The 11,856-nt window shown below is 40.5% G+C and overlaps 2 protein-coding genes across 2 annotated transcripts; both read left to right on the forward strand.

Moving 5' to 3' along the window:
• The first annotated feature begins 4,046 nt into the window (after positions 1-4,046).
• Positions 4,047-4,968, forward strand: LOC109547058 (olfactory receptor 2A7). The gene is given in 3 exon segments (XM_019933846.2): positions 4,047-4,209; positions 4,212-4,865; positions 4,868-4,968. Coding segments are annotated over 3 exon segments (918 nt in total).
• A 5,420-nt stretch (positions 4,969-10,388) lies between these two features.
• OR2A1 (olfactory receptor family 2 subfamily A member 1) lies at positions 10,389-11,316 on the forward strand. The gene is given in 3 exon segments (XM_019933831.2): positions 10,389-10,551; positions 10,554-10,762; positions 10,765-11,316. Coding segments are annotated over 3 exon segments (924 nt in total).
• The last annotated feature ends 540 nt before the right edge of the window (positions 11,317-11,856 follow it).

Genomic DNA, 11,856 nt, shown 5'->3' on the forward strand with positions numbered 1-11,856 from the left:
AGGACAGTTGGAATATTGGGTGAATGGAGGTATGGGAAAAAGATGTGGGATGGTACACAAAGTGTATGAATCTGTACCTCCCATATTCATGCCAATCAGAGACATCATTGCAGAAGAGGCATTAAACAACCAGGTATAGCCAGTAAGTGTCAGGCAGCCTCTGCTTTCAGCCACTCCAGTGATTACACAGTGAGCACACAAATGCATTAGGCATGGTAACAGAGGTGGGGGCTTTGCACCAGCACAGTCTGCACCTCACCAAGGCTGCTTTACTGTGCTGAGTATCTGTTCTCAATATGGTACCTTCCTCTTAAGGAGACCAATAAGTCAGTTGGCGACATGCTGATTCCTTCTACCCTACAAAGGGCAATGATTCACTGTGAGTGCAGATGACACACATCACAGGTGTGACTTTCCCTTTCTTGTGTGCGGTATCTTGATTAGTACCTCTTGGAGGGCCATTAGATTATCTGATTTCTGATATGGTTTCCCACATAGTATCATCTCAGTCCAATAGGCCTATTTCATAGCAAAGGAAGTGACAAAGGGCAAATGACCAAGGGATTCACGGGTTCCAACACATATTGCATTGCTCAGAACTTGTAGACCTGATAGAAATTGTAACCTGACACACAGATTTAAGGCAGTGGACTGTTGATAACACCCTGAAGAATTGGAATACTGTATTCCTCCAGTATAGACTGGGATAGTAGTATTTGCCTACTCCGATAGGTAGAATACCTATAACCAGCCCCACCATAAGGGTAGAGAGGACAGGAGTTGGCCCTCTGCTTTTACAGAGCTCTATCTTTCCCATAGGGCAGGTCCGGAAATTATCAAAAAGGGAAGTTTTTCAAAAGTAAGCTTCACTCAGCCCTTGGGCCTTATTCATTCACCCTCCAGGCAGATCACCGAGCTGCGGGGCATGTCCACCGTGAAACCCTAACAGGGGCGCCCACACGTTTCCGGATCTGTGCTCAAGGATGCAGCTTCTGAGTCGCTATCTAAAATGATTTCATGGTTATCGCCTTTGAATACAAGTTTATTCTCCTATAAGGTTCACGGCAGCTGGGAAACAGGACTATGTACGTTAAAAGAAATATGGCTTTGGGAGTTAAGGTCAGGTTTCTATTTCACTGTCAGACGATAACCAGGGATGAATCTCTGCATCTCCTGAGTGCCTCTTGAATGTTTGGGAGCTGGAACAACATAAAAATTCATGAAACTATAATAAATTCCTATATTTGGGTACCTGTAATATGGGGTCACCAGAGTGACTTAATATGTATGTATCCTTTTAATTATGAAGGTATTTCCTGTTCTTATCTTAACCTCTAAAGATCTCGCTATTTCTCTGGCTTCCTCAGAGACAGAGACTGCCAATCCTCTTCAGTCTCAGAAGGGGAACAGTGGTTGGCTTCTTTACGTCTCTATAGGGAGCACGCTGGTGTAAGTGAGACCTACTGTCTCATGCCCTACACAAAGCCCTCATGACAATTGAGAAGGTGCCCTGTGGAGATAATAAATGAATAAAGCCTTCTCTTCTTTTAGGCAACATGAAAAGCCAATATCCTTCCTTGGCAGTTCTCAGAGGAGGAACAAGCCTTCCAGCACCATCAGGAAATTTAGCCACACCAGGTATGTTTGCTTTTTCTGCATGAAGATTTTGTGAGGTCCTTACACAAAAATCATCCCTAGATACACAAGTTTCTTAATTACTTTTGTGAGTTCTGGTCAAATATATTTTAGCATCATTTTCATTGCCTGTTAGCTTTCACTGTCACTCTTCAATATCATGCAAAAGTATATTTTTATTAATGCTCAAATTTTTCTCATTGATAGTAAAAATAGTAGGCTGAGTAAAAGATACTATTAAGCAATATATCAATATGTTAATATAATCAATATATGAATGGTTATTTTTTACTGGTAGCTATTTTTAAGGTAACGAGATAAGTGTGTACGACTTTCTGGTAAATGTTTAATATTAATCAAAAAAGTCCAGTACCTTTTAATTTTAAAAACTAGGCTTAAAGTACCACTAGGCTTAAAGAACCACTGCAGAGACAGTATCTAAAACCACGTATAGGGGGAAGTCAAATATCTAAATATATAAGGACAAATATTCAGTTATTGGATAAGTGTACAAATAGTTATGTATTTATGTACAGTATTATGAGACCAGAGTCTAAGCAGTTAGTATGTGTACAGAGTTCCTATCATTGATAGCTCCACCCTCAGAACAATGGTAGGTATGTAATAGGAAATCAATAAATACCAAATTATTTTATTTTCAAACTTCTGGACCTGACACTTATCATTGGAATAGCAATAGGGGAGTAAGAAGGCAAATGGGATGATTTTTAAATGGGTTGATAATTTTATAGCCATTTAAATGGAGAATTACTTCTCACTCTTGCTCTGTTCAAGACAAGATGATTTTACATTAAAAAATGGGAATAGGGCTTCCCTGGTGGCGCAGTGGTTGAGAGTCCGCCTGCCGATGCAGGGGACACGGGTTCGTGCTCCGGTCCGGGAGGATCCCGCGTGCCGTGGAGCGGCTGGGCATGTGAGCCATGGCCGCTGGGCCTGTGCGTCCAGAACCTGTGCTCCACAACGGGAGAGGCCACAACAGTGAGAGGCCCGTGTAATGCAAAAAAAAAATGGGAATAAAATTTAAGCAAGAAGGGCAATATCACGTTTCTACGTACATTCTAATTGTGGAATCATAGAATAAGAAAGATGATTTAGTTCAATGTCTCAAGGAATTTAAAGACCCCTTTGCAGCATCCCTCACAGAAGTCCTCTAGCTATTGCCAATCACGTGCAGAGACAGTATCCAAAACTGGGTATTTCTAGAGTGTTTATCAATATTGAGTCAAAATCTAACAAAGTTACTGAATCTGTTTTTGTGTTTAGATAAACAACACAGTACAAATCTATTCAGTCATTCATATAAATGTTCATCTAAGTATTTTGAAAAGCTAAATATGAAAAAATAGACTTTAGGCTGAAAATAAGTCATTATATTTGAACAAGAAGAGATTTTGTGCAATATTAGTTGTGGAGGTGACAACAGATGCAGGAGTAGAAAGTGTGTTTCGACAGGTAGGTGAGAGGCTAATGGTGTATCTGGGAAGTGGTACATCTACCTTTAGTATACCCTGCCCTTGATGAGCCCTTCCAAGTTGAGATTAGATGTACTGCAGCTTAAGGACTTTAGCATGTGTATCAGTTAAGGGTCATAGTTTTTGAAAAAAAAAAAAAAAACAGAAGTAACTCTAATATGAGCAAAGAAAAGCAGAATTTATTTGAAGGATATGAGGTATCTCAGTGAAAGAAACAAAAACTATGTATTCTATTAACATGTGGCAACATAGTCATTGGGTTGGCCCAAAACTCTGTTCGGGTTTTTCGTACCATCTTAACATCTTACAGAAAAACCCAAATGAACTTTTTGGCCAAACCAATATTTTGAAAACTTAGCCTCTAGTAAAAACTTAACAACAAGAAAGGAAATATATGTATATATGTGTTTATGTGTATGTATGTATATATTTTAAGGTTACCAAATAAATTCTCTTTTAAAAAATTTTATTTGTTTTGTTTATTTATCTTTAGCTGCGTTGGGTCTTCGTTACTACCTGCAGGCTTTCTGTAGTTGCGGCGAGGCGAGCAGGGGCTAGTCTTCATTGTGGTGCACAGGCTTCTTATTGTGGTGGCTTCTCTTGTTGCGGAGCACGGGCTCTAGGCACGCAGGCTCAGTAGTTGTGGCTTGCGGGCTTAGCTGCTCCACGGCATGCGGGATCTTCATGCACGAGGTCTCGAACCTGTGTCCCCTGCATTGGCAGGCAGATTCTTAACCACTGCACCACCAGGGAAGCCCCAAATAAATTCTTTAAACGTTCATTTAAAAACATAAAAATTCACTGAAAGTGTTTCTGAACACTTTTTTATACCACAGAAAGGTATAGTTGACATAAATCTATTTTCAAAGACTTCTCTTTAACCATGGACATTAACTGAATTTCCTGTGTCATAGGGATATGGGAGACAATATGACATGTATCACAGAGTTCACCCTACTGGGATTTCCCCTTGATGCAACGATTCAGATGCTTCTCTTTGGGCTCTTCTCTCTGTTCTATGTCTTCACCCTGCTGGGGAACGGGGTCATCCTGGGGCTCATCTCACTGGACTCCAGACTGCACTGTACTTCTTCCTCTCACACCTGGCCATCACTGACATAGCCTATGCCTGCAACACCATGCCCTAGATGCTGGTAAACCTCCTGAGTCCTGACAAGCCTGTCTCCTCTGCTGGCTGCATGACACAAAGCTTTGTCTTTTTGACATTTGCTCTCACAGAATGTCTTCTCCTGGTGGTGATGTCCTATGATCACCATGTAGCCATCTGCCAGCCCCTCTGATACTCTGCCATCATGATCTGGGGAGTCTGCATCATGCTGGTGGTGATTTCCTGGACCATTGGAGTCCTTCTGCCTTTGATTCATCTAGTGTTACTTTTACCCTCACCCTTCTGTATATCCCAGAAAATCAATCACTTTTTCTGTGAAATCATGGCTGTTCTCAAACTTGCTTGTACAGATACACACATCCATGAAACTGTGGTACTGGCTGGAATGATTTCTGTGCTAGTGGGACACTTCTCAATTGAAAGCTCATATATGTGTGTCCTCTGTGCCATCTTCAGGATCCAGCCTGAGGAACGTCAAAGAAAAGCCTTGTCCATCTGCTCATCTCACCTCTGTGTGGTTGGACTCTTCCATGGCATAGCCATAATCATGTATGTTGGACCCAGATATGGGAACCCCAAGGAACAGAAGAAATATCTTTTCCTGTTTCACAGACTTTCAATCCCATGCTCAACCCCCTTATCTATACTCTTAGGAATTCAGAAGTAAAGAATGCCTTGAAGAGAGTGCTGGGAATAGGGAGGGCTTTATGAAAAGATGGTGATATCGGGGATGACAGTGACCTAGGAGGATATTATCTTAAGAGGTCCCAAACCCAACTCAGCATAAGGTTATCTAAGACTCTTATTAAAAATAGAACTGTCGGGGCTTCACTGGTGGCGCAGTGGTTGAGAGTCTGCCTGCAAATGCAGGGGACGCGGGTTTGGGACCTGGTCTGGGAGGATCCCACCTGCCGCGGAGCAACTAGGCCCGTGAGCCACAACTACTGAGCCTGCGCGTCTGGAGCCTGTGCTCCGCAACAAGAGAGGCCGCGGCAGTGAGAGGCCCGCGCACCGTGATGAAGAGTGGCCCCCGCTTGCCACAACTAGAGAAAGCCCTTGCACAGAAACGAAGACCCAACACAGCCATAAATAAATAAATAAATAATTTTTTACAAAATATTGAGTTCCCTGTGCTGTACAGTAGGTCCTTGTTCATTATCTATTTTATATATAGTAGTGTGTATATGTTACTCCCAAACTCCTAACTCTCACTTTTATAGTGCTATTCTTAAGCATAGGTAAGGAAATTCAGTCCTCTGTAAATGTGAACTGATGGTTATTCTGCTATGGGGACAGTTTGAGGAAAAGTTAATGCTAACTTTTTGAACATATTCCTCACAAATAGTGTACATATGTGTAGAATTTGGTTAACTTTGTTCTATACAATAGTTAAGTAGCTGCATGAAAGCAATGACCTTGTGAACATTGACGCTAGATAAAAAAATAAGAAAAGCCTGTGTGACAGATTTAGGTTAAATATATGGAATCGTTTTCGCAAACCAAGGAAGATTATACTGGGATGTATTATGGAGTGATCTTTCATTTCAGGGGAGAATGACATTAGTTCAGTCCTTGTGTTTATGTCTTGTCAACAAAACCACAATATATAATCTATGAAGCCCATACACATCTTATCCATTATCCATAACTTGGAGAACAGTGTCAGACACACAGAAAATACTTTAAATGTTAGACTTTCCCAAACCTGGAATGTACATGAATGTGTGTATGTGTATGTGTGTGTGTGTGTGTGTGTGTGTGTGTGTGTGTGTGTGTGTGTGTGTGGTTGAGGGAAGTGAAGAAAAGGCAAGGAGTTGCTACTTAAAGGATAATCTCTGTAGTTTTTAATAGAATTGTCACAGTTTTGTGCTCTTTTTAATCCCTAATATCTCTTCAACTAATCATGCACTTTCCCAATAAAACCATTGAAAGGTCGGAAGCCAAAACCTGCTTTCCTGATCCTTCAACTGTATATTATCCACAAAATCGCATTGTTGACTTACACTGTAATACTTACAATTCCTGTGTGGCAGGAATGTGCTCAGTTTTTTGTCTCAGTTAAATCATTTAACTATTTAACACGTATTATCTCAGTCTTCACAACAACCTCATGAAATGGGTACTATCACTTTTCTCCTTTCAAAAACGTTAATACTAGGGCTAAGGGGTGAAGAACTATACCCAGTCATCCAAGTAGTGGATGTGTGTCTGGTCCTTAAGCTTATGCTCTTTAATTACTACTCTGTAGTGCCATATACTCTCGTACACGAACAATCCAGCAGGAGGAAAATCAATAAGGATATAGCTAAACAACACCATCCATCAACTGGATATAACGGACACCTATAGACCACTTCATCCAACAGCAAAATACACATTCTTCTCAAGCTCACATGTAACATTCACCAAGATACAGCACATTTGGGGCCATAAAACACACCTGAACAAATGTAAAAGAATAGAAATCATACGATGTCTGTTCTTAGATCATAATGGAATTAAAGTAGAAATCAATAACAGAGAGAGAGCTGGAAAATCCCCCAAATATTTGGAGATTAAACAACATCCTTCTAACTAACACATGGGTCAAGGAAAACAACTCAAGAGAAATGTTAAAATATTTTGATCTAGGAAAGAATCAGAGAAGGGTTCTATTGAGTACATTAATTGTAACAAATATTTCCTATAACTGGAAAGTTAAACATGCAGTACTTAAGTTGAATTGAGGATTTAAAAATAGCTTTCATTTTTAGGAATGCTATGTGACTCATGCCCACAACATTAGAAAAGAGTTTGTCAGTTCATCAGGTCTTACATTTTACTTTTTGAAACGTAGGCCACATCTAGTGCTGACATGTTTGTTCGTGTATAAAGAAATGATTTCAATCTTAGATATTTACTTTGAAACCACAGAGATCATGGATAACATATTAGTCATAAAACAATTTGCCAATTTTTAAAATGCTAACTTGTACATACATATAAGATGTATCATTTATAGCATCAAACAATGCTTGAATGTTGCATTCAGAACCACAGTATATTTAATTCATTTCTTAGTCTCTCCTTTCACTTCTGCTAGTCCTTTAGCAAATTCAATCCATTTGAGTTCAGGTAAGATGCTTTTACTAACATGTAGAATGAAATAAAATACGAGGGAAAAAAGAAAGAAAATAGAAGTGTCTTTCAAGTGTTCAGGACTTAAACATTTTGAGATTCTACAGTTGTTATTATCAAACTTCAGTCAGTGTTCTTTTTGGCTTTGGGATGAATGTCCTTAATTGGGTATGATTATGGTCAAAATTTAAGCAAGTCAGAAATTACAGACCCAGTCCAAGAATGGTCCAAACTTTCAACATTTAGGCATTCACTCATTTATGTGTATTCATTCATTCATTTGTTCACTCAGTAAACATTTGCTAAGTGCCAAAATTACAAAACTAGATACACCTGTTCCTTGTTCACAAGGAGTGGGTTACAATCCAGTTGTCAATATGTCAACTGTTTTTGTAAAGACTCTTAATGTACTTGTTAGGACCTTCTTTCTCTTTTTTCTCCCTTTAGGTTTCCAAGAGATTCATACTTTGTAAGTAGTGTTTCTTTTTCCTTTATCTAATCATTTTGGAAGTTACAGAAGGAAATAAAGGAGGACTGAATAAAGAGATTAAGCATTTTATAAGATGCAGGTTCAAACTCATTTTCACACCTAAATATTTTAATATGTTTTCCAAATAAATTTAAAAGGTTGTCCTAGCACAGTAGTATTTTATATACTCCTGAAAAAAAATAAGCCTTAGTCACGTGTTTGGAGTTCATAGTATGGTAGATTCTATTGTGTCTTGGTAATATAATAATTTATTGATAATACTTATTTAAAAAACAGTCATTTGTTGCTTCTAGAGAGGAATCTAGTGGGGATGTCCTTCAGGATTTCAATTAGCTTCTCAGAAAAGCTTTCCTTGGGTTGTATTTCTATGTGATTATCTCTGTCTAGGGCCTGGCCCTCACTTTGTAGATCCAGCTTCGGAAATTTTATTCATTTCTCATCTGTATCGTACTACTCAAACTCAAAAAACGAACCATGAATAACCCTGAATGGAATTATTTATTATAAAAAGATTGGCAAGAACTTTGCTTACGAGTACATTCCCTCTTTGTCAAAATATCTGCATAAGAAGGTAAATTAATACCTCCCAGTTGATTGGTGAGCATGGAATCGGGGCAGGGGGCGTTAACTGGAGATTTTATCAGTGAGGGTTATTGATCCCTGATCACTCAAGCCATCTGAGCTGTAGACATAGACCTGCCAGGAGGACAGCACTCTCATACCATCAGGCCACACTCCCCAGGACAGTGCTGAAGACGTGCTGATAACCACTGGCCCCATGGGTAACCCTCTTCTTTATTCCTCAGTCTTACTGTAGACAAGTATCTCACACAACTGTCACATTTGGGTTCCTGAGTCACGATCAGATCCTCTTCCGCCTCTTCCGTGAGATAGCATCAGAGCTCCTTGAGTGGAGTTTTTGGATGCACTCAGAACTTTCCAGTTATATGTCTACACAGGTTTTCTTGTTTTCCTCCTCCAGTTCTTCCCATCCATTATGAGTGGATTTTACAAGTTTTGCTTCTCAAAAATCAGTATTGTTTCTCTTATTTCCAAGGTCCTCAGGGAGCATCTCATTAATGTCTCCATTGGTATAACGACAACTGGACCAGGATCTTATCAACAAAAGCACGCTTCCATACATTAACCCTGGAGAAGTCTTTTCTTTAGCGGCAAGCAAGCACAAATTCAGTAGCTCAGCCCCAGGTTATTTTTGCCCAGCAAAGGTGCAACTAAATGTTTGCACCAGCAAAGATGCTAGAGTTCTACATGGTATTTTGAGGCAGCTGTTATCCAGGACTTAAGGACAAGCCAACTATTGTTTGGTACATCACCAATTCACAGAAGCATCAAATACTGGGCCACCAATTTAATGCTATGTAAATCTGTAAAATGACAAATTCACTAAATTTTCTCTTTACCAAAAAGAAATTAGCTATCTGTAAAGCAGATATCAATTCTTGTGTTGCTGAAGTAGGGCAGAGTTGATTTTTTAATGAATTGTCATTTCTTGTCTTTCTGAATTTCACAAATGAAACATGATGCAAACGTTAAGCCGTCACACAGATGGCGAGGCCTGCAACACACTGTTGTTCCAGGTATGGCCTTTCCCAGTTAGATTATGACCTAGACTTTCTCTTTTGATAGGAGTAGAGTAGTAGGGTTACAAGTAGCACATGGGGAACTATGTCTTGAAGTGCAAGCACATAGGGAACTATGTCTTGAAGTGTGCATCCACACTCACCACAGCCTTCAAAACGATGTGTGAATGCCTGACTTCAGACTCACACCCCTGCGCACAAGTCTAGATTCACAATACATGAACACTGGGCAGCCCCCCAAATCCAATTCCTACAAATTGTAAGGATTGTTTTTCAATAAAGTTATTTGGTAAATCAGTAAGTGTGAACCCATCAGTACATTAATAGCCAAATGCCCAGTGGTTGGTTTGATTTCATCACTCATGAGAGCTCACATGGAGCATATCCAGTGATTCCTTCTTAGCAACTTAAACAATCACATTGTCATAAAAGTTTCGTTTTATCTTTTTCTTCCTCCTGTTATCAGGTAAGCTGCTTCAGAGAGCAAAGGTTGATTTCAGCTGCTGAAAGTGACGCAGTTGATATTTCTCTTGAGAAACTGGAATTACATCTCTTTTCTAGGACTACTCTAATTCCCATATTTGGAGTTCTTCCATTACTGATTACTTCTGCATCCCAGAAATCCTCTTTGTGATGTTGACACATGCAGCTCCAAGATCATCCCTATTTCATGGTTATTTTATTTCCTCTTTTGATTTGACAGTCTTTCTCCCCATCACAAGTGTCAGTGACTCTAGGTAACCTATCATTGGTGACACAATCCCCTTCCTATAAAACTGGATGATAAAGTGATTAACTTAATGAAAAACTAGTCATCACCCTAAAATTTTGTCCTTTAAAAATGACTATTTTTATGAAATAATGTCTAGATATTTTTGATAACTCTGTCCTGAGCAATCCCATTTTATCCTTTTCATAGTGAAATGGGGGGAAATCAGACAGTGGTTACAGAATTCATTCTTCTGGGATTTTATCTTGGCCCAAGGATTCAGATACTTCTCTTTGGGCTCTTCTGCCTGTCTTACACCTTCACCCTGCTGGAAAACAGGGTCATCCTGGGGCTCATCTCACTGGACTCCAGACTGCACTGTACTTCTTCCTCTCACACCTGGCCATCACTGACATAGCGTATGCCTGCAACATGGTGCCCCAGGTGCTGGGAGACCTCCCGAGTCCAGCCAAGCCCATCTCCTTTGCTGGCTGCATGACACAGACCTTTCTCTTTTTGACTTTTGCTTACGCCGAGTGTCTTCTCCTGGCGGTATTGTCCTATGAGCAGTATGTGGCCATCTGCCACCCCCCCCCCAATATTCTGTCATTGTAAGCTGGAGCATCTGCATCACCCTGGTGGTGATTTCCTGGGCATGTGGCTCCCTCCTGGCCCTGGTCCACGTGGGCCTCGTCCTGAGACTGCTCTTCTGTGGGCTTCATGAAATCAACCACTTCTTCTGAGAAATCCTGTCTGTCCTCAAACTGGCATGTGCTGATACCTGGCTCAACCAAGTTGTCATCTTTGTTGCTTCTGTGTTTGTCTTAGTTGGGCCCCTCTGCTTGGTGCTGGTCTCCTCCACACGCATCCTGGTTGCCATCCTGAGGGTGCAGTCGGGTGAGGGCCGCAGAAAGGCCTTCTCCACCTGCTGCTCCCACCTCTGCGTGATTGGGCTCTTCTTTGGCAGTGCCATCGTCATGCACACGGCCCCCAAATCCAGCCACCCGGCAGAAGATCCTTTTCCTGTTTTACAGTTTTTTCAACCTATGCTGAACCCACTGATCTATAGCCTGAGGAACACAGAGGTCAAGGGTGCCCTGCAGAGAGCACTGTTCAAGGAAAGTCATTTCCAGTTGGAGTGACATTTTTTTTTTTTACATCTTTATTGGAGTATAATTGCTTTACAATGCTGTGTTAGTTTCTGCTTTATAACAAAGTGAATCAGTTATACATATGTTGCCATATCTCTTCCCTCTTGCATCTCCCTCCCTCCCACCCACCCTATCCCACCCCTCTAGGTGGTCACAAAGCACCGAGCTGATCTCCCTGTGCTATGCAGCTGCTTCCCACTAGCTATCTACCTTACGTTTGGTAGTGTATATATGTCCATGCCTCTCTCTTGCTTTGTCACAGCTTACCCTTCCCCCTCCCCATATCCTCAAGTCCATTCTCTAGTAGGTCTGTGTCTTTATTCCTGTCTTACCCCTAGGTTCTTCATGACATTTTTTCCCTTAAATTCCATATATATGTGTTAGCATATGGTATTTGTCTTTCTCTTTCTGACTTACTTCACTCTGTATGACAGACTCTAGGTCTATCCACCTCATTACAAATAGCTCAATTTCATTTCTTTTTATGGCTGAGTAATATTCCATTGTATATATGTGCCACATCTTCTTTAT

The sequence above is a fragment of the Tursiops truncatus genome, chromosome 9 (genome assembly GCF_011762595.2).
Source record: "Tursiops truncatus isolate mTurTru1 chromosome 9, mTurTru1.mat.Y, whole genome shotgun sequence".
NCBI lineage: Eukaryota > Metazoa > Chordata > Mammalia > Artiodactyla > Delphinidae > Tursiops > Tursiops truncatus.